This window comes from Mustela lutreola, chromosome 5 (genome assembly GCF_030435805.1).
Source record: "Mustela lutreola isolate mMusLut2 chromosome 5, mMusLut2.pri, whole genome shotgun sequence".
In the NCBI taxonomy this organism is placed as follows: Eukaryota; Metazoa; Chordata; class Mammalia; order Carnivora; family Mustelidae; genus Mustela; species Mustela lutreola.
In genome coordinates this window covers 70,872,043-70,895,436 of record NC_081294.1, presented here as the reverse complement: position 1 = coordinate 70,895,436, position 23,394 = coordinate 70,872,043, and the positions used below count along the sequence as shown (strand labels likewise).

At 47.0% G+C, this 23,394-nt stretch overlaps 1 protein-coding gene across 5 annotated transcripts in view; it reads right to left on the bottom strand.

The window, feature by feature from the left end:
* LOC131832017 (solute carrier family 22 member 4) overlaps positions 1-23,394 on the bottom strand; it is a 42,719-nt gene that overhangs the window by 6,478 nt on the left and 12,847 nt on the right. For 4 of the 5 annotated variants that reach the window (XR_009353894.1, XM_059174526.1, XM_059174524.1 and 1 more), the window contains exons 2-7: positions 19,836-19,939; positions 18,302-18,456; positions 9,551-9,722; positions 5,145-5,271; positions 1,939-2,039; positions 416-630 (exon numbers count right to left, since the gene is read on the bottom strand). Coding sequence is in view for 4 of the 5 variants with exons in the window: in XM_059174526.1 (XP_059030509.1) it covers positions 416-630; positions 1,939-2,039; positions 5,145-5,271; positions 9,551-9,722; positions 18,302-18,456; positions 19,836-19,939 (874 nt within the window). In the remaining variant the exon portion in view is untranslated. Of the gene's footprint in view, positions 1-415; positions 631-1,938; positions 2,040-5,144; positions 5,272-9,550; positions 9,723-18,301; positions 18,457-19,835; positions 19,940-21,010; positions 21,081-23,394 lie in introns of all 5 variants that reach the window. The other variant, XM_059174527.1, reaches the window with a different exon arrangement.

The window sequence follows — 23,394 nt, the reverse complement described above, 5'->3', positions numbered from 1 at the left end:
ATTTTAATATGAGAAAGTTAGGCATAAGGAGAAGAAAGAAGCAAATGTCTTCGTGTGCTCTTCAACTGCTTAAGGATTACAGGCCCTAAAAATCACTGCCTTGTATGGGAACTGGCAGTCCTATGCACTGCAACGCTGGAAAATGCTCATCAGAGAAGAGGTCTGAAAGTACCAAGGGAATGATGGACGGCATCAGGCTTCCTCTCAGGCAGTGATGTCTGATCCCTTAAGGCTGACTCCCATGTCAGGGGAGTTGTGAATACAGGAAGTGCTGTAGTTAGCTATCGCTTGTCCGGTTGACTTAAGAGGAGCTTATGATGTAAAGGCGACACAAACAGGGCACAGTGACTAATGATTAGTCTAGTGAAGGTGCAGCTCTTTTCCAGTAAGCGGTTAATATTGGTTAACTTCTTACCTGCGGGTACAAACTGAATTAAGAGAAGCACACCTCCTCCCAAGAACAGTACGCCGGCGATGATGTAACGCCGAGGCAGCTTTCGAAGCAACAGCCAGGCTGTAATGTAAGCTGGAACCTCAATCAAGGCAGAAAGGAAACAGTTCAGGTAGGCATCTCCATGTAAATTAGGAGCGTTGAGAGACAGAGCAAAGTAACCCACTGAGGTTAGCATCCTGAAAGACAAAAGAAAAAAGGCAAAGATGCCAAGAGGATAGCCTGAACCACTCAAGAAATTGTCCTGGTCTTTCTGTCCTACAAGTAGCCACTAGCCACATATGGCTATTTAAAAACTATGTCAATTAAAATTAAACTAAATTAAAAATTCAGTTCTTTAATCACACTGGCCACACTTCACCTGCTTCAGAGCCACCTGTGCCTAGTGGTTACAACAATGGACAACTCAGACATAAAACATTTTCATTGTTGTGGCAAGTTCTCTTGGACAGCACTAGTCTAGATCTGCCAACATTTAACAACACCTACCCTGGTCTAGTTAATTTCAGATTTCAGTATTTCCTGAACAGTTCGTACATCCTTGTTCCCTTACAACTATTATCTGAAGAAAGACTGTCAGTCACGTCAGTGAACACAAAATCCAGATTTATTTTTACCCTAAAGAAAAATGAGGACACATAGGTAATGCTGTGGGATTCTCTTTCGGTGAATTCCAATCGATTTATTAAAACTCACTTTAGGATGGGGTGCCTGGGTGGCTCAGTGGGTTAAAGCCACTTGCCTTTGGCTCAGGTCATGATCCCAGGGTCCTGGGATCGAGCCCCTCACTGGGCTCTCTGCTCAGCAGGGAGCCTGCTTCCTCCTCTCTCTCTGCCTGCCTCTCTGCCGGCTTGTGATCTCTCTCTGTGTCAAATAAATAAATAAATAAATAAAATCTTTAAAAAAAAAAAAACAAACTCACTTTAGGGAAGAGAATGAAAGTCCCATTGAACATAGTACACACCGCACACCCTGTCATTACAGTTGACTTCCGCAGAACTGTAAAGCTCTTCTGTGCAAAAACAACTGCACCTTGCAGACTCCTCTGTGCAGAAGTTTGCTTACTACTAACATGACTGAAAAGCAGAGGATATCTGAAAAATGTTTTCAGGAACATTGTTACTCTGATGTTACTGTTCTGTTGACAGTATAGCTTCAGGAAGCAGGAGCTGAATTAGCCTCTCACTTTCAGGAACCAGCAATGTAATTAGTATGAATCCCAATGACTTTAGGAGGGGAGAGACCCTTTCCCTGTGGCCCACAGTAAGCAGGCTTAAATGTCATGTTACTTTTTTACGTTCCCTGTGACTTTTTTTCAGCATCCAGTTCCATGAATTGAATGGAGCCATTTCCAAATAACTTAGAATTCTAGAATTTCTGTTGTCTCAGGAAGACTCAACCCTTGCCCTGACATTGCTGTGAATTAGAGAAAATCAGTTGTATCCTTAGGTGTTGTGTGTCATATCCATAGTTCACTTATTACTTACCACAGGAGCAAGGACATAATGGTTATTGTGGCAATATTCCGAGTCCTGAACAGGTCCAGAATGAGAACTTTCTGCTGACCAGGGAGTTTTAGTTCCTGTAGCTAAAATAATGTAAATAAACTGTAAGATTACGAGGTAATGAGGAGGTATCTTCAACCATTGGCATTGTGGGAAAGACCTGTTATGCCTATAACGCTCCTTCACCTTGAATATGCTCAGAAGTCTGGAATTTGAGGGGAATAAGGGCATCTACTATAAAATGCTTATCCTAACTCTTCAAAATACTCATGGCCCATTTTAGACAGAGTCTTTGAAATATGTAACATTGGCTTCACTGCCTCTTTATATAAACCCTGACTGCTAGTAAGCCTTTTCTTGACTCATGGTCACCACTGTGGTGACTCGAATCACACTGAGCTGTGATCCTTAGGACCTGTTGAGTGGATAGGGCCAAACAGCCCCAACTCCCTTGAGGTCCATGTCTGCTTTTTGTATTTTTCTTGTTGTTGTCTCAGGGTCAGAAGAGATTTGGATTCACGGAGGGCCTTGGACAAAAGGTCTGAGCATCAGTTCACTTCTCCTTTAAAAGGGTATAAATAGGGGCACCTGGACTCAGTTGTTAAGCATCTGCCTTTGGCTCGGGTCATGATCCCAGGGTCCTGAAATTGAGCCCCCCATCAGGCTCCCTGCTCCGCGGGAAGCATGCTTCTCCCTCTCCCACTCCCCTAGCTTGTGTTCCCTCACTCGCTGTGTCTCTCTCTGTCAAGTTAATAAATAAAATCTTTTTTTAAAAAAAGATATAATAGGGGTGCCTGGGTGGCTCAGTGGGTTAAAGCCTCTGCCTTCGGCTTGGGTCATGATCCAGGATCCTGGGATCGAGACCCGCATTGGGCTCTCTGCTCAGTGGAGAGCCTGCTTCCTCCTCTCTCTCTGCCTACTGCTCTGCCTACTTGTGATCTCTGTCAAATAAATAAATAAAATCTTTTTTAAAAAGGATATAATAATTGGGAGTTGAGAAGATTAAATGAGATCATACACACACACACACACACACACACACACACACACATATGAAGCTTAGCATAGTACTTGAACCATGATAGATGCCCAACTTTTTTTTTTAACTATAATTATTACTATGACTGCACCATTGAGAAAAAGATGCTAAAAATCTGGTTGGTGGTAGTTTCTAATTGCTGTCAATGGGCTTCCTTCCTCTACTTTTAATTTACTAAAGTTAACTTGCCATGTTGTAGAAATCTAGATAACTAAGTTTATTGGAGCTTGTAAAAAAAGTTACAGGGCTCTGAGGTGTGGAATCTCTTTAGGACATGAGGTATATGCAGTAAGAGGCTTAGGAAGGAGTGTATGCTGTGAAGGAGTAAGACTGCCAGACCTGCCTTTGTAGCAGGTGCTCCCCAGATATGAGCATCCTTCTTTCCAAGAATAACCAGACACTCCCACCTGCTGCTCTCAGACATTTTACTTTTTTTCTTCTACACAGTTTGGAGTGAACATCCCTAGAACATGCCCCTGACAGCAAAACCCTATTATCACAACCAAAGTAAAGCCCCTGCACAAACTAGTAGGAACTAGAAATCTTCATGGAGGGTTCTGGAAGTGGTGCCATGCATGGATAGGACCTGTGCATCAGGCCCGTGCTCACACTTGCTGCTTCCACAGGACCTTTATGAAAATGCAGCTTGCCAGGTTCCACCCAGGGCATGCTGACTCTGAATCCTCCCTGGGGCCCTGAAGCCTACAACTCTGTATTTTGGGACAAGAATAGTCTTATATCCAGGGCTTGTGCCTATATGGAGTCACCAAAATATCTTTGGACCAGATACCACGAGCAGGCTGAAGGTACTTCAGAAAGAAAGCCAGGGAAGCCCAAGATAGCTTTCCAACACAACACTATTCTGTATTTTTTTCTATCCACTGCCTCTAACATGAGTTAGGAAATGACATGCTGTTTAGTACATGTACTCTGGTACCAAGAGACCTAGCTCTGTGGTTGTGGGCAAATTCCTTAGCTTGCCTGTACCTCAGTGTCGACTCCTGGAAAAAGGGCCTGGAGTAGTACCCACTAGCTCTGGCTTGCATGAACATCAAAGAAACTAACACCATGCCTGACATCTGGTAGACTCTCCATTGTCATTCTGAGCAGGCTGTATGTGCTGGCATATACACCTTTGCCAAGAGGTGAGCAGCGGAGAGGAGCACAACCTCCCTTTCCTTCAGCGGGCTCGTCCAGTTCAGGCTCCACGTGCCTCCCAACCTCTACAGAGTCCTGCTTTCCGGGGAGGCCAGACTTGAGTCTATAGACTTGAGTGTGGAGCAGGCATACTGTCGCTGTAGCTGTCCCCATCTTCTTGGGGTATTCTGAATAGTCCCCTGCCCTTCTCGTAGCGAGGAATGCCCTGCCCCCCTCCTCTCCACTCATCTAAGCCTCCAGACCCTGGTTTGGACCTGCCTCTTCAGCCTGGAGTCCATCTGCTGCCTTTCTCTGCTGCTACACAGCATCCCTACCTTGGATACTTAGCACTTCCTCCTGTTTTATGTTTACATCTAATCCTCTACACGCTAAGCATAGTAACTGTATCTAACTTTTCTTATTTTCTCTAGGACCCAGCAGAGGGCGTGGACAGGAACACTGCAATTCCCCACTGACTGTCAGTGAATATGGCTGCTACCACAGAATATCATCTTTCCCTTGTGGTCTCCTGTTTTCAGGGGTGACCCCTTGAGCCTATGCCTTCACGCCTTTAGGGTGTAGACACAACGCAGCAAACCAAAGGCAAACACGGCTTCCTCAGCAGCTGCAGCATGATTCAGAGTACGGTGGGGACATCATGGATGGCATACCCTTCAACCACATTTTTTCCACTTTATCTGGACATTGAGAAATCACTGGTATGTAACTGCACCAGTGGTATGGAGCAATACCAACATGAAGTTGGAGATAAAACTTGCCAAAGGGAAGGGGGACTAGTATTTAATCAACACATGTTGTAAACTAAGCAGTTTGCATATATGATTGCATCTCATTCCCTCACAGCCCTCTGAGGTAGGTTTCACATCAGCACTTCGTCATCATAGGGTCTCAAGGATTCACAGAGAGCCTGGTGCACACTGGGCACACGTCAGATTCAATTAAATCAAGAATGCATTGCTGACTTTAAGAGGACACATCTGCAAATGCTTACCTCCATAGGATCAAAAATCACCCTTGGGGCGGCTATGTTGTTCATTTTTGCAGCTTTTTGGATGATACTTTCAGCCTCTGAAAATCTTCTCTGGGATATCAACCACCGGGGAGATTCGGGAATAAACCTGGAATAAATTTGTAATTGTTTATTTTTCACAATAGCAGTAATAGTAGTACTAATAATACTAGTCACCGTAAGTTGCCCCCAAACAATTTTTATTTTGTCAGATTTTAGTTTGTCTATTAAAACAAACAAACAAAAAAAAACAGGAAGGAGGCCTCATAAGATTTCCATTGATAATAGGAATAAATAAAAGCACCTCCAAGTTTCAAAGTTCTGATCAAATCACAAGGCTAATCATCAGTTGGACTGGAGGGCTGGATCAGACAATAAAGGGTAACATTAACTATAGGTGCTGTAAGCCAGGGTAGGGGGAGAAAGTCATTTCAAACGTAATAACCAATGTGGCTCTTAAAGAAACACACTCAAGTGTCTTTTCAGCGCGTCCATCCCTTGGAGAACTCCTGGTGCCCAGCTGATAATGGTCAGAAATTTACCAAGTAAAGGTGGCCAAGGCATCTGTGCTCTTTGGGCTTTTCTTGTAGTCACAGGAAAAGGTGGAAATGTGGACAGCCCCGCCATAGGCTGTCCCTGTGACTCTCAGATCCCCAGGGCAATGAGTCACCAAACGAGGTTTTGGGAGACAATTTTCTTTCTTTCTTTTTTTTTTTTTTTATGTCTAGGAACTTTTTATTACACAGAGTTTGCTTCTATTTTTTCCTAATTTTTCTATTTTTCTATTAGTATTTCTTTTTCTCATACTTATATTTATTTATATATTTTCTATTCTTACTTTTTGCTTCTCAGTATCTCTTAGCCATTCCTCTGCCAGCTCTTGTTTTTCTTACCTATAGGTCAATACTCAGTGATCTGAGAAAATACATCACATGTAGCAGACACAGAGACCTCCTCTCATTAAAGGGGCTCCTCCAGGGGTGCCTGGGTGGCTCAGTGGGTTAAAGCCTCTGCCTTCAGCTCAGGTCAGATCCCGGAGTCCTGGCTCCGGCTCTCTGCTCAGCAGGGAGCCTGCTTCCCTTCCTCTCTCTGCCTGCCTCTCTGCCTACTTGTGATCTATCTGTCAAATAAATAAATAAAATCTTTTTAAAATAAATAAATAAATAAATAAATAAATAAATAAAGGGGCTTCTCCAAAGCCTCACCAGGAATTAACCTCAGAGTAAAGCACAACTTGTCAAAAGGCCAAGCCTCAGCTCCCTTCCCCAGCCTACTAGCACATGGGTTAAAAAAGGAACCCAGTTTATGTCACTTTGGAACATGCCCTTAGTTGGTCCCTGTAGTAACTCTGTTGATGGTAGGTCACTGGCCTTCTGTAATTAGAGCTGCTCTATCCAGGAAAGCTTTCTGCAGGGCTCTGTAGCTGCATTGCCTTATATCGTAGCCAATAAACTTGTGTGGCTATTGAGCTGGTGTAACTGGTGTGAATGAGCAAAGGAATTTTTTAATTTTATTTACCATGTGGGTAGTGGCTACTGTTTTAGTGCAGAATTAGAGATCTTGCTTTCCAGCCACTGTGTACTTCACGCCTATATCCATGTATACCACACTTCTAATTCTGAGCCATGTCTTTCCTCCACTGGGTTGTTCTTAGAAATACCCTACTTTCTGCCCACCGGCTCTAAGGGCCCTCATGGACCTCAAGTTCCTAATGTTTAGTTGGCTAGATATTGCAAAGCCTCCCCCATGCTGCATCTATGGGCTCCTTCCCCACCCCTATACATATACTCCATTCACGATTATGGTCTGTTCTTGCCAAACTTTTTAAAGGGAACTTGAGATATAAAAATCCCCAAACCACCAGCAGGGCTTACTCCCATTTCCAGCCCATGGTGCTCAGGGTGCCGTGATTTCTACTTTGGCCATGGCTTTTGTGCTGGATGGAGAATCAAGTCTAGTTGATCATTGTAGAAGTTAGTGGAGCGCCAAACAAGGTTTACACTATAGGCTCTCTGTAGACTGAATTCAGATAGAGCAGGGGCAGGGCATTGCTGGAAAGTCTCTTACATTGAGTGGGCAGCAGGGAGCACGGCAGCCCAAAGCCAACCCCTCATGACCCCAACCCACCTAGACTGATGAGCATAGCTTCAGGAAGTCCCACCCTCAAGAACAAGGTGTTCATAAGAAAGCTATTTTGTTTTTATAGGAAAATGCTAAGACTGTTAAACTTTTAGGACAAGCACACGGCTTTGTAGTGCTGTCCCCAGGCTGCCCTCTGTCTGGGGTGGTTCTGTCCCTTGTACAGTGTGCCCACAGCCCAGAGCATTCACTAGCCAGCCCAGAAGGAAGAACTTTCCTTAGGGCAAGGGTAAGTCAGCTCCTCATGGGATGGACTGTCTTTGCTGTAAACCACAGGGGCTGACCTATCAGAGTTGTTCCTTGTGGCAATATTGGGACCCAAAGCAAAGGCCCTAGAAATTAAAATCTTTACTAACCTCTTATAGTTAGTCAGGGCCCTTTATTTTTATTCTCTCTCTCTCTGATAGAATTACACAGTGATAAGGTTGGTTACAACATATTATAGAAGTACTGGTCTCTTAGGCCAAAAGGACAGCTAGAGCCAGGGATCACAGATTTTTAACTTCATTCATCTGTGGAGGCAGAAAATAACTTTTGAATAGTCTTGTCTTGTGTCTTGAGGGAACCTCTGTTCACGAACTTTGTTTACCACAAATTCAGTCAGCAGGAAAATTGTGGAAGGAGGGTCAGAAGATGTGACGAAGCTGATGTTGGTGATTATGATGATGATCATGATGACTTTCTTTCCAGAAAATTGCCCTGCTCTTATAAATCGGGGGTGCTTCCTTGGAGACAGAGCTGTAGAGTTATGGCCTGTCCTTATTTACCATAAGGTTTCCTGCCCCTCAGACTGGATTGCAGAGGACACCTCCAAACCAGAGCAGTATCTAACCTTTAACACACTGTCTCTCAAATTCCAGGCAACTGAGGGAAAAAGTGCTTTCTCCTCCCAGGCACATCCATGCCAAGAGTTTACACTGAATAATGATAGCAGTCCTAGATACGATAAAAAGACCGTAACTGGGAGTGGTCCAGCCTGAGCTAACTGGTCCAACAGGGCCAAAATGTGCCACCTGTCAGCCTCTAAGGTTGCCTAACAGTTGCGGCAAGATAAAGGACCTTCTGACAAATTCCTAGGCTGTGTACAAAGGACAGGACCGTGAGGGTGAATCTAAACCATGAGTTTTTAAAAAATGGTCAAAGAAACTTGCATTGTGTGTAAGTAGGTGGAGATCAAGCAGTTTGGTAAAACTTATCACCGTTGGGAGATTTGATATTGATATGATGAAACCAAAGCAAGAAGAATTAATGAGAGAGAGCAAGAGAGAGAGAGTCCCACCAATAGAAGAAATCCCCTTTCCTCTTGTTTAAATATGGGAGGAAAAAAACCCCCAAAACAAAAAACAAAAACAAAAACAAAAACAAAGAAATGGGGAATCCCCCAAAGAAGGTGCAGCTGGGACCTTATTCCATTACTCTAATCTCTTCTCTCACCTGAAAATTCCCACATAATCCTGTTGGGTGAAACTGGGGCCAGTATCTCCAAACTTGGTTAATCCCACACTGATGTGTCAAAACTGGGTGGCTGGATTGAGGAAGGAGAGAACATTTCTCTCATTAAATGAAAGTAATTCTCTCGCCCTTCAGGACAAGCAGAGGGACACCTGGGTGGCTCAGTTGATTGAGTGCTTTGGGCTCAGGTCATCATCCCAGGATCCTGGGATAGAGTCCCAAATGGGGCTCTTTGCTCAGCCAGGAGCCTGCTTCTCCCTCTGTCTGCCACTCCCCCTGCCTGTGAGTGCTCTCTCTCTCTCTGACAAATAAATAAATGAAATATTTTATAAAAAGACAAAGTAGATAAACAGGCACATCCTAGATGTGAATCACCCCGTGATAGGAAAGCTTGAGGAAATTACATTAATTGAATCCATAAGGAGAAAGGGATTTCCTAGAGAGAGAAAAGTGTCCAAAGAGCAGCATGGGGCAGAGTTAGAAACAACAAACAAAACCCACCAGTACCATCTCCACAAACAACATCAACAACCAACAGCCGACAAGAGTGGGGTGGGCCCCGGCAGGGACGGGCTTCCTGAGAACGGTGCTAGGTGGGACTGTGGAGAATCCGAGGACGGCAGCATGCAGGCCCGCCTGCAGAGAGGCAAACACGCTCTGGCCTTGGAAGCCTGGGCCCTGGCCAGCTCCACGGAGATGAAGGAGATGACGGAGCCCGCAAGAGCATCAGCACCAGGTGCTGGCTCCGGGCATGCTGGCCCGCGGTAGGGGGCTGTCTGGGACAGAGCCACACTCACCACCACAGCGGGAGGCACAGCACCCCCGGCACCGTCAGCGCCAGCAGCAGCATCCGCCAGTCTCTGATGAAGTAAGCAAACAGGGGTAGCAGCATGTAGCCAACTGCAAAAAATGTGCACACTCCTAACGTAGAGAATATAATACGAACTGACTTGCCAAGAATTTCAGTTCCTGTTCAAAACAAGGGAGGAGTATTAGCATTTTAGCTCACTTTAATATTTGCCGTTTTAGATCATTACCTGGCAGTTAAAAGTTCAAACTACAGTTGCTGGGAAAAGGGAAAAGGCGTTTGCCTTTGGGCCCAGAGGAGGTGAGATCAGGGTGAAGGAAAGTGGGAGGTGACCCAAGACTTGCTCCTACAGAGAAGGATGAGTTTTCATGAGATTTTAAAGGAGCCACAGAATTATCTTTTGCAGGCTGTCTCGTGCCCAGCCCCAAGAGGTCATCTTTTCTGAGGAGGCCCTGTTTCCAAAATAAATGCCCAGGGTGAGGAGCAGACAGGGTGTCCCGGGAGATGGTGAGGGCTCTTCTGAAGGGCTTTGTGAGGTCACAATGCATGTAGCCTTTCCCAGGTTTCCCCACTATAAACAGACAGCCACGGGGTCTTGGGAAACAGTGGACAGTTCATAGTTAACAGAATCGTGTTAGGATACCACTAGCAACCCTTGAGCCCTGAGAAATGATGACTGTGATCCAGCTGACCTGGGAGGTACACAGAGCAGCTGCCCCGCCCCAACCCCTCCGCCCGCACCCAGAGCTGAATTCCCTGCAGCCACATGTACCCAGAGATCAGGCCCAGGCAGACACAGTCTATTCAGAACAAGTAAAGAAAGAAGGAGCTATTTTGCAGGCCCAGCAGGTGGCAGGCAGCCCTAGAGTTGGCCACACACCCAGAGAACCTCACAGAGCTTTCCCAGAACACCACAGAAGCCCAAGACTCTTGGAAGTGTTGGGTCCTGTTTGGGCACAGGACACACAGGTAGCTGTTGGCTCTGGCTCTGCTCAGTGCCACGGGTCTTCCAAAGATAGTGCCCACATCTTGGAACTCATGGTTACAATGGGGGAGCCCAAGAATAAGCTGCTCTGTTGGCACAGAGCTCCAGGCCCTTTCCAGAACCTACTCTTGGTCTTCCACCTCCCCCCATCCCCTGCCGGAGAGATCTGGCCAATGGCAACAGCTCTGTGTTTTGTTTGAGATCAGCCCACCAGTACAGAAAAGTAGCCCAGGAAACACAGAACAGACCATTCAAAAGACCATTCAGTCTTGTCTTTCAGGAGGTATTTTCTCAGTTGTGTTTATATTCCCTGAGCACAGGCTAAGGAACAAAGGGCTAATTCCAGAGGAGCTGTTTGATTACTATAGTCCCTGGGTCCACTTATGCAAGACTTTTTTTTTTTTTTTCAATAAATACAGCACAATATTATAAATGTGATTCTCTTCCTTATGATTTTTATAATAACATGTTCTTTTCTCTAGCTCATTTTATTTTGAGAATACAGTATATAATATATATAACGTACAAAATATGTGTTCACTGACTCTATGTTATTGATGTAGGAAATAACGTTAGGGTTCGAAGCCGACAGCCAAGAAAAAGTTCTTGAGATGTCTTTGGTGCAAAAAGGTGATTTTATTAAAGCATGGGACAGGACCCGAGGGCAGAAAGAGCTGCACCGGGGTCATGAGGAGTGGCCCATTGTATACTTTTAAGTTGTGAGGGGGTTGGGGATAGTGTAAGTCTCTAAGGAATTTGGAAACAAGGTTTCTAGGACATTGAGGGGCTAGCTATTGTTGGGAAAAGGTCATTTATTATCATCTAATAAAACCTTAGTCATGAGACCCTTCAGATGTATATCAGTGGTCAGAAAAGGGGGTGATTGCCAGCACGTATCTTGGGGGGTTTAGAGATAAAGAAAATTTCTAAAGGAGTTTTTATATGTTAAAGTAGACTTATGGGATCCTGGGCGTGGAAGGAAGCGGTCAAGCTGGGATTGTCTTTAGCCCTCAGCAAAGTATTAACATCGAGTCAGCTGAGTCCCTAGAGGAATGTCCCTCTGCCTGTTTCAGGGACTTGTCCATGGGTTGCAGGCTGTAAGGAAATTTAATAATTTTCCTTCTGCCTTTGTTTCCACATCATCATCAGTAATTCTGATCATTCTGATTAATTCTGATCAACGGTAGGCTACATTAGTAGTTAAGTTCAGAGGGAGTCAAAAGTTATATGTGGATTTACGACTATGTGGGTGAAGGTCATTGCCCCAACCCCCCATTGTTCACAGATCAATTATACCCGGCTAGTTTCCCACTCTCACCGCCTACTTGTTCCTTATCCCCAGCCCATTTCTTCTTCACTCATCATAACTGAGAGGTGTGCCTCAGTGGTTCCCTCTTGAACAGCCCATTTCTTTAAAACCCAGACTGACGGAAATGGCCAACAATGTGTGCTTCTCCCATTCTGGACTGGAGGCAATAGGCCTAAACCCTTAGGGCACTTTTCAGCCTCTCTGCTAATTTCCAAAGACGGGGCCTGACTTCTTTGAGGATCATGAGTTATTTCCAGATCTTTTCTTACCTCAGTAATGACCCTCCTACCACTCCAGAGGCAGACTCACCATGCCGTTTCTAAACACTTTGGCTGTCATTATCGTGACGTGGGAATGAATAGGGGGCACTTTGTTTCTAAGCAGAGTTTCAGAAGTGAAGCAGCAGAGGATCTGATTGCGGAAAAGAGCAAGTGCACGGGACCAAGTGAGAATCTGGTAGAATCGTGAGGGCAGGGGAGCTCCCCCCTGCTTCCATGACCCTGGTAAGAGAAGAGAGAAGAGACACCACTGGATTCCTGGATAACCTTTGTCTCTAAGCTCGAGTCTCGGGCCAGAACAGAGTTGTTCTGACTTTGTACAGTACCCATGGGGGACAGAACCTTTTAAATCGACCCTTCTGCCATTCCAGGGAGCAACACAGATGGCACGAGCCCAAAGAACACCTTGTCAACATGACTTCCTGCCCTCTGACCTTTAGACAACTACCCCCCCACCACATGATCGTGGTCGTCATCACCAGCATCATCTTTCTAGCTAACATTTGTGTTTGAGCCGGTCCTAGACTGTTGACATATATCGTCTCTTTGAAACTTCACAATAATTATGCAAGAATTAAGATTGCTTCTGGGGCACCTGGGTGGCACAGTCATCTAAGCGTCTTACTCTTGTTTTTCAGCTCAGGTCATGATCTCAGGGTCGTGAGATGGAGCCCCACTTGGGGGCGCTCTCCCTCTGCTCCTCCCCTTTACTCGCTCTTTAGCTCTCTGCAAAATAAATAAATAAATCTTAAAAGAAAAAAAAAAGAACTAATATTACTCCTGTTTTATACATCATCAGCTGAGACTTTAAAGAGTTGAAGCAAATTGCCTCAACTCACATAGAGGGAGTAGGTGGGGGCAGTAAGGAGTTAAGCCTGATCTGTTTGAACTATGGATACCATCTAGAGAAAAAAAAAAATCAGTGGGAGGCAAAGACTGGGCCTTACCAAGCAGTCCTTCAGCTGAGATGCCTAAAGGGGATATTGATGGGAGATGGGGCACAACAGGCCCTCCTTTCAAGAAATGAGGATTTCCTGGGCTAGTCTTTGAACCAACTGATAGCCGACCAGCTCCCTGTGAAGACCGCTAGGAGAGGAGCCCAGATTCCTGCAAACCTTCCATGGCCTGCAGCTGTCCAACAGATGACTTCTGGTTCTGCTGGATGGGGATACCTGTCCTGGGTTTGTTTGCCCCCAGGACAGGTATGGGTAGGGTTTTGTAGGGTAGGGTTTTGTTCCTAGTAGGTCTTGGTTTGGCTGGGCCTCAGAGTGTCTCTTGGGAATGAACTCTGTCATCTAAGCCTGATAGGCATGTCCTGATCAGGAGTGTTTGTCTATTGCCTGTCACTACCACCCCAATCCAAGTACTTTCTCTGAGATGGAGTGACTCAGAGACGGCTAGGGTCACTCTACACAGAGATGTTGTAGAAAACATCAACACTGATCGAGGCCCTTCTCTGGTGGGCATCCCAGGAACCACTGGTTCCATTCCACAGCAAGGCAGGATGTGCATCACCATGAATGACCAACAGAGTCCTGCAGCAGACCCCACCAGACCCCAGCTCAAGAAATAAGAAGATGGTACAGTTGCCAGGACCCAGGGACCCATGGGTTGTGAGTAGAAAGGCCATGTGCAGAGAGGCATCTGTTGAGAGCCTCTTCGACGGTCATTTGCTACTAGAGTGACTTTGATAAGTCCTACTTCATGGAGGTCTTTATTACGAGGACTGAGATACCATGTGTAACGAGCCTAGTAGAGGATCTGGCATGTGGCAGGTGTTCAGGAATAGCTAATTCTCTCTCCCTGGTCCAACAGCTGAAATGTGCTGAATGTCAGAGGAATGAAGAAAGTACAGTGCTTTTGATCAAAACACCCAATGGAAGACAGTAGAACCTCTCTTTGCTCCCTGGAAATACTCAGAACTCTCTCCAAATTAACAGACACTCCTCTCCTCAGGCGTTCCTCTCTCCTCTCATGAACTTAGAGGTCATTCTAGTTAAAAGTGACCCTTGTTGTCTTTGCATGTATCCCAAAATGCCTTTCTTCATATAGTACAGTGCAAACAAGGGGTGCCAGCAAATTTCTACATCCTCTTAATGTATTTATATCCCATCTCATTCCCTTGACGTCTTTGACGTACCTTATAATTCAAACACAATAAGGTAACAGTAGCATTAAAGTAAAATACAAAGAAAGGCAAAAGTTCTGCCTTGGAGGAAAGAAAAATTATGCAACTGATCCCCTTGAAAAACAGTATGGCAGTTCCTTAAATGGTTAAACAAAATTAACATATGACCCAGCAACTCCACTCCTAGGTACATGTCCAAGAGACCTGAAAATACTTACCCAAAAAACACCTGTCCTCAATAGTTGAGAGTAACATTATTTTTGATAGCTAAAAAGTAGGGACACCCCAGATGTCCATCAACTGATGTATGGATGAAGAAGATGAAGTAAATACATTCAATTGAATAGTGGTTCACACTACAGTACAGCATGGAACATCAAGTGAAGGAAGTCAGTCACAAAGGCCACAGGTTGTATATTTCCACTTATCTGAAATTTCCAGAATAGATAAAACCATACAGACAAAAAGTAGATTAGTGGTTGCCAGGGGTTAAGAAAAGAGGAGAATGCAGAGTCATTGCTAATGGATACAGGGCTTATGGTGAGGTGATGAAAATATTCTGGAGTTAGAAAGAGTTGATGGGGGGCGCCTGGGTGGCTCAGTGGGTTGGGCCGCTGCCTTCGGCTCAGGTCATGATCTCAGGGTCCTGGGAGAGAGTCCCGCATCGGGCTCTCTCTCTGCTCGACAGGGAGCCTGCTTCCCTCTCTCTCTCTGCCTGCCTCTCCATCTACTTGTGAGTTCTCTCTGTCAAATAAATAAATAAAATCTTAAAAAAAAAAAAAAAAGAGTTGATGGTTGTACAACTTTGGAATATACTAATAACCACTAAACTACACATTTTAAAAGAGTGAATAGTATGGTATGCAAGTTGTATCTCAATTTAAAAGTACTTTAAAAATATATACGTGACAGAAAAACTGCACAAGTGACAGAGTTAAATTTCAATCTTGCCTCAGTCTTCTGGCGGGGAGAGTTGTAAAGGAGGATGCCACCAGTTACATCCTTTTGGAAAGAAAGCACGCATCTAGTCACCAGAGGAAGCAGAGTTCGAAACAGGTCGGCCTGCTGGCACAAATAGTGCACAGGAGGTTGATGTTAGGAGTACTAGAAAAATATGGAATTAGTGGATCGGTCAAGACCGGAAGGCAGTTAACTGCGCAAAATAAATTTGAGCAACTAGTTACGAGGGCCAAAGGAGGAGCCCCTGGCATTTTACCCAGAAGGCAGTGGACAGCTTCCAGGCACTATTTCTGGGAAACGGTAGGAGATGGTGAGGGGGAGCTGGAGTGCAGGCAAGGTCAGTGTCATTGGTCCCGAGGGATCATTTCCTCCTAGATCAGCATCTTTTTGCCAGAGTGCTTACTACCAGGTGAACCCCCTTTATATTTCATTGGCTAGTACTGTTTCTTCCCTCCCTTTTCTTGTCTCCTATGACTCTGGCAAGCTTTATAATTTTTAAAAAGTAGAACAAGGGAAGAAAGGATCCATTCCTACATCGTTTTGAGAATGGAAGTAATTCAGTTTCCCAATTTAATGGGAAATCCCTTAAATTGAGATTATTATCATTGAATCTTGCCCACCCTGCGCTAGAGTCAGAAGACAAAAGAGAAGGCCCAGACCCCAAGCGTTTCGCTTATTTTACTCAGAAGCCAGAATTCACTATTTTAGCCCTGGGACGCCAGAGGGCACTGCTGCGCTGCGGAGAAGCCGGGCACCGCCCAGCGCTGGCACTTCGCACCCCAACCTCGCCCCGCCCCGCCCCGCTCCGCCCCAGGCCCTGACTCCAGAGTCTGCTGCTGTGGGAGCGGGGGCGGCACGGGGGAGCGGGTAGGTTTTCAGTGACATTCTTAAATGCCCAAACCCGAGAACCCAACACAAAGAGTCTCATGCAAGAACAAAAAAGTGAGCAATTTTCCTAGAGCACAGTGGAGTAAATCGACCTCCAGGGCGGGACGCAGACTAATGGGGAGCCCCTTCCACCCAGCATCCAGTTCACTGATGGCTGGCTTGTAAATCTGGGCTCCGATGGGTCTTACAAGATCTTACTTTCCCCTTGGCATAGGGAGCAGGGAGGGGAGCAGGTTGCCAGTGCCAGCGGGGGCAGGACTTCCCTGCAGGAGACCCTGGGTGGGCTTTCCCAGCCTCAGCCATTACCAGAGGGGAGGTTCCAAGGCCCCCACAAGCATCCCCTGCCCCTGCAAAGGTAGAACTCAATCTTGGCCATTCAGTAGAACCTGGGGGATGTCATACCTGGCACAAACCCTTTCTGTATCCCAGTCCTAATGATGAGGCTTCTCTATGTTTTTCTGCCCTTGGATTTCAGACAGTCCTTCAGGTCCTCCTTAAAGGGGTCCGCTGGCCTCAGGCAGAATCCTGTTTTGAGGAGGCCTGCACAGTCCCCTATGTGTCTATGTCTGTATGTTGGTATATCTCTGTCCAGAGGCAGAGCCACAAATCGGACTTTTTGGGTTTAGGGAGGATTATTAGGAAAATACTGAATTAGTGGATCAGTCAAGAGAGGAAGGCAGTTAACTGTGCAAAATAAATTTGGATTTATTTAGGAAGATGGAGTCCTGGAGATTTTGCCAATGAGAACAAATAGGCTATACTCAAGAGCCCTGTGTCCTTGGGGCCATCAGGCATGAGGAACTTAGAGTTTCCATCCCAAATTCCTCTAGTCCCTAATTTCTAGTGCCACTGGCCTGTCATCTACACAAAGGACCTTCTTTAAGAACATCTGGTTCCCCTCCTTCCCCGCAGGGAAGAGAGAGGCCCTCTTCCTGCTGGGGCTTGCTAGAGAGGGTGTTAGCTGCTGGGCCCATGTGGTTTCAGCATGTTCTCCCCTCCCCCTCCCCCTGTTCAGACACCTTGGCTGTGGCAACGAGCTCTTCACAAATGATTACAGGAGCGGAATGTGAGCAATCCCGTATTGGCAACCTCGTGGAGAGTGTACACCTCCTCAACTAAGAGGACACAGCATCTCCAAAGCTAATGAGTCCTTCAGAATCCTAAAAGCAATCAGAATCCATCTTAACAGATTTAGACTTTTGAGACAGGAAGAATTGTTAGACTGACAATAAAAGGACATTATTAATAATTACACTGTGACAGTAAGGACAAACTGGGCCACCACTGAGCCAACAGGGGTATACCATCACACAAGAGATTATGGGAACGGGTGTCTGCTGTCCCAGAGGTGGCCCTCATTTCCCCCACCCTCAGCTGGTCAGAGAGCAGGTCGGCACAGACAGCATGTTTGGGGACACCTGCTCCTATGACTGATCCTGGTCAGGCTGCTTGGAGCTCACCTCACTTTCTCTCAGGAAGCTCTGGTGAGGGCCCTGGGGGCCTCCTCATGTCCTTGAGCTTGTGCGTCCCCTTCATGCTGCCTTACACTCCAGAACCAAAGCTTTAGTGAGGAGACAGGACTCCTATCCACAGAACATGTCATCCTGCACACAGCTGATGGGCTCTGGGGTGCGCAGTGACTCAGGGGGAGACTAGCCCTGCCCGGTGATGGCGGACCTGGCTCTGAACTTCTGTCCACACCTGCCTCCTCCACCTGTGTACCAGCCATACCAGCTGCTCTAAGTCCCTCCATGGGCTGTGCACAGCTGTCAGAAACACTTTTGCCCTGGCCCAGGCAGAAGTTCCAGGCTTTCACAACTCAGATCAAAGACCTCTTTAGGTGGTTCCTCCCCCAGCACCCCAACTTTGTGTCTTTCCCAAGCCCTGTGCTCCTGAAATGTGTCTCCGTTATTGTGTGGGTGGTTCCGGTCAGCTCCAGCTTCTCTTCACCACCACATTTCAGGGGCAGCACAGAGCAGGCTCCCTGTGAGCGCCTGCCATGCCTGTGACCAGATCAAAGATCCTGAGACCACAGCCCCCTGCCCAACACATGTATATCCAAGGCCGATCCTGTTGTAGAAACACAGCCCACGAGTTAAGGTGCTCCCTAGGCCCTCTTCAGGGCCCCCCCTCTTTCTGGGCCTCTCAGAGGGTTGGAAGGAGAAGCTCTGGGGGTCAGAGAACATTCCTACCTAGAATGAAGGCCACCACATAGTTGGAGATCTGGCCCATGCCGACGATGACAAATAACACAGTGAACATCTCCCAGTTGATGGAGAAAATCTGCAGGAAGCTGAAGCCAGTCTGCACAGCCATGGTTGCGAAGAGGATGCTCTTCCTGCCAAACCTGTAGAACATAGTACAGCACATGGCACACGTAGCCCACAGCAGCTGTAACTCTGCGCACGTGGCAAGCCCCGAGTCACACATTGCAGCAGACTTTGTTCCTTTTATTCTGTTTTGTTTTCAGGGCTGTGACAGACTTTTCTCCTTGTCTCATCCTCCTGAGCTCTTCCCTGGTGATGTCTCAGGCATCCATCTGCCCAGGAGGTGCCTTTAGAGATTCTAAAACTTCTGTAGATGCCCCGTATCTCAAAAGCACAAAGCAGCTCATGCAAAGTCCCCATAGAAATCTGGTCCTCAGAGCAAACCACAGGTAGAAGCTGCCAGCCCATTCTAGAAAATGGCTAAGTACAGATTGCAGAGACATCTAATATCAGCAATATGGGAATTCCGCCCATCCAGAATGAAGATCCCCTCTATGGCAGTAGGATTCAATCTTAGCTGCACTTAAAATTCCCTCGTGCCAAAAAATGCTGGGGCCAGCACCCTCCCCTGAGATTCTCATTTTCTGGGATGCCATTTGGGTATTGGGATTTAACAGTTTACCCAGGGGAGTCTAATGTACAACCAGATGTACACTCTACAGGGAGTATAGCTCTACACTATACCCATGATATGGGAGTTGGCCTGAGTCTTCATTTCACTTTCAGATAGTGACCAGTGGGTAGAATGGAGCACAGGTGTGAGCAAAACAGTCTCCTACCTCATTTTCCAAATTCAGGTCTTGGACTGCTGGGTTTGCGTTCCCTTGGGACTTTGTAACAGGAGAAGGGACAGGCAGTCCTCTGGGAAGCCTTCCCAACACGGCTATTTAGCACTCCCACCTTCCTGCTCTGGTCCCCTTAGAACATTCAGGGGCCAGCAGGGTACTTCTCTTGGAGCTGTGGTACTGTCTCCTCTAGACTCTGCATTCCAGGAGGCCCACAACCAGCTTGGGTCAGCTCTGCGGCCTTGGGGCCCTGGAAGGGGCCTGACCCCCAGCAGCAATGTGGGTACTCACTATCTGGCCCTTACTCTGTAATGAACAGATCCCTTGTGATCTAAAAAAGTTAGGGGTGGGATGGGGAGGCAGTGGTGATGGCAGCACTGTATTTATTTGAGAGGTTTGGTGCAAAAAGGACTGGCTTGCAGTGGGGCCGTTGCCTTCTCCTGACCGTTGGCCAAAGCCCTGGCAGGGCGAGTCTGGGAAAAAGAAACAAAAGAGGTTCAAGCAAGGGATGCGGAGACAGGAAACCATGAGACGTCATGGCTCTTCCTTTTACTGACTTGTTGGGGTCCTCTCTTTCTCTGGGGAGAAATACCATCAATTCATTCCAACCCCAAGATAGGCAGTGAATTGACAAGGGGCCCTATTGCACCTTTCCTCCCTCCCAGGCTCCTTACCTGTCAGATAGCTGCCCGGACACGAAGGAGCCAAGGAGCACGCCCACGAAGAACAGGGAGGAGGTGAGGGGTGTCTTCCAATCATCCTCACACACTAGACTCCACTGCCAGGGAAGACAACATGAAGTGTGAGCCCAGCCATCCAGCCGGTCCAGCCCCAGCCCAGAACCGAGGGAGTATTCGCATGGCCCGCTGGAACGGGCTCTCTCCTCCCTGAGACAGGCTGTTGACTTTGTGCTGAGAGCAGAGACCTCACGGCTCTGGCCTTGACGCCTCACTCTGCCAATTACTGGGGCAAGTCACTGTCCTCTCTTGGACCTACCTTCCTCTTCTGAGGGTAAGGGAGAGTGATACCTCAGATCTCTGCTTGCTTCCCATATCGAGAAGCTAGCGAGGCCATGGCTGTGACTGGTGACCCCTGAGTTGTGAAGCAGTGTGAAGCAAGGTAGTGTTTCTGCCTCAGAAGGCATCTGAACCTGGACGGAAGGTGTTGGAAACTCCCCAGGGGCAGGGCAGAAGGCCTGGTCGCTTGGTGCAGGCATAGAAGTTCCTCTGCCTTGGTGAAAAGGGCAAGTGGTCTGTGATGATATCTTCTGAGCTGACTCCTGTAGAAAACCCGCTCCTCCCTGCTCCATTCACACCACACGCCAAGCCTGGGACCTGACTTCAGGGCCCACTGGGTTGCGGGGGTCAGGGTGGGTAGCTACACCTCTCCAGCGCTCTTTATCTCCCCCGACACTCCTCCACACTCCTTCCCACCCAGCCTTCCTAGAAGGGTGGTTCCTTCCGTTCCCCAGGGCCTGTGGGCTGTTGTAGCCCTAATAAGTCCCTGCTGGTGGATCTGTAAAATGAGGGCTTCAACACAAACTTCAGTTCTCAGCTCTTCAGTCAAGCCAAGTCAGCAGAATCTCAAGGGAGGCTGCAAACATTTCCAAGTGTGTTCAGTGAACTCTCTCTCTCTCTCTCTCTCTCTCTCTATATATATATATTTCATTATATTATACATATATCCATATGTCCATCCATCCATCCATACATAGACATACACATACAAACATACATACATACATACAGGTACCAAGAAATATTCTTGGGGCTGTGGATCAGGAGATTGCTGTATGTTGCAAGATGATTCCCTCTAGTGGAAAAAGCCCCTTCCTCCTCCCCAGTCCCACCTGCCCTCGGTGGTGGTGCAGCTTCCCTGACATTCATGAAGCAATTCAGTTCTTAATCCTCACAGCTCCCCTGAAATAATAGATTCAAAAATGAATTCGCATGTTTATATCACACTTCACTCTGTAGCAGAGAGAGGTGTTTAGAAGGACACAGACCAGAGAAAAGTGTAAAACAAAACGTTAAGAAATGAGGGCAAGCAGCACAGGGGAGGAGGGACTGTAAAATAAGCAAGCCAAGGGTGAGACTGACAATCAGTTGTCCTGCCCAGGGGCCTGCCTGCTTGCCAGGCTCCGGAAGTCTCTAGTCATTCAGCTCACATGATCCCCATTTTATGCAAAGTGTTAAACTCATTCTGCAAAAGCTAGTTTTTCTAAGTACTCAGACCTGAAAGAAGTCTCCCCCTGTATACTTCCTTCCACTAAGAGGTCATGTCATGACATTGAGGATAATGTCCTTGAGAACACCCCCGTCCTAAATACAATAACAAGATTCATGAGGCCGCCTCTCCTGGCACCCACAATGCTGGCTCCAGGCAGAAGGCCTAAGCACAGCTCTGCAGGGGAAAAACACAGCGGGCCAGGCGCTTGACTCTCTAATCCACAGGCACAACCGGAGGACGCACCTGAGACCATGCCCGGTGTATGGTTGCTTCAACTGAGGTTCCTGAATGGGCTTCGGGGGAAAGGGCACAAACCCTCCAAAACTGTATGCCCGGATTCAGGTACCCTGCTGCACCATGGGTCAGAAGGTATAGGCAGGACATGCACCTAAAGTAATGGCCACACCCTTCCAAAAAATCACGGGCCGAAGTGTCAGAAAAGAGCTTGGAATCTGCCCCAACAGATAGAGAGATTAGGGACTGAGACTCCAAAGCCTCATAATATGTTGTTTTGTCTGTTTTATATTGGAGCAAACAGGCTCGGGCACCTGGGTGGCCCAGTTGGTTGAGCACTGGACTCTTGGTTTCGGCTCAGGTCATGATCTCAGGGTTGTGGGATCGAGCCCTGCATCAGGCTCTGCGCTGGGCATGGAGCCTGCTTGGGGATTCTCTCTCTCTCTCTCTCTCCCCCTCTGTTTCCCCCCCCACCCCGCGCTCACACTCTCTCTCTCTCTCAAATAAGTAAATAACTTAAAAAAAAAAAAAAGAGTAAACTCAGGCTCTGAGACTAGTGTTGCTCTGATGTCATAGCAAGTACATAGGCTTGCTAAGTACCAAATCAGCCCTCAGAACTCAATCTTTATCCATGTTATGCTTTGAGTGAGAACTCCAAAGGACAGACAAATGAGCTTATTAAATACTATCTACTACAAGGGAGATGCTAGGACTGGGGTGAAAAACCTTTATCACAGCCTTTAGCGCTGGGCAGAGCTGAGAAAATCTCACATGTGGTAGGGGTATCCATGCATCTATTATCCACTGTCACCATTCCATCTGCAGTCAAGCAGAAAAGCTCTTCCAAAGAGAACATGTTTTCCTTTGTAGGCTTTTTGAATATTTATTCTGTCAGGATTTTGCCTTAGGGTAGGATAAATAAGACTTGAAGACAGAAAGGAAAGAAAACTGTCAGATGGGGAAGCAGGGATTACATGGCCTAGGTAGTGAGCGGGACTGGTTACTTAATTTGCAGGCCCACTGCCATGTGAAAGTGCAAGACCCTTTGCTCAAAAATCATGAAGAATTTCAAGACATCAGTAGCAGGGCATTACAACCAAGTGTGAGGTCCTTGTGACTGCATGGTTTGCACGCCCATAAAGATGCCCCCGTATGGAGAATAGAGTGGGAATGGAGTAGGGCAAATTCTGAAGTGGGGTGCTGGGAAGAATGAGATATGGGCCAGCTCCCCCTCACTCTCCTACTGGATCCTATGCAACCATGGCCCTAGGTCCCTCTTCCTCCCTGGAAAGGGCCCCAGAAGGCCCCCATCAGCATCACGTGGCACAGGAGATAGCCATGTGCAGCCACCTGTCCCAGGTGGGTGCTGTTGGATTTTGGAAATCCTGCTCATACCCAACAGAGGAAGGCAGCTGATGTCATGGCTACTAATGGTTGGTTCCAAGGTTGGGCCGTCTCTTGAGGACTTACTATGCCCAAGAATCTTGTTGGAAAGCTGCGAAGGACAGGAATAGGACACAGGCGTGGCATACAAATTCCAGCTGTAACTCATGGGACTGGAGTCTGGCAAATCAGCTGCCAGCCTGAAAAAAGGCTCTTTTCTCCATGGGGCTATTCTAGTGAAGGCCAGGTGCTACTTGTGACCAGTCCCTTGGGATTTGAGGGGTGTGTCTTGGGGGCCCCACTAGCCAGAGCCCCGAGAAGTCCCTGGGGCTAACAATGACAGTGTTAGACTCAGTGGAAGACAGTCTTTTCCTAAATAAGACAGAG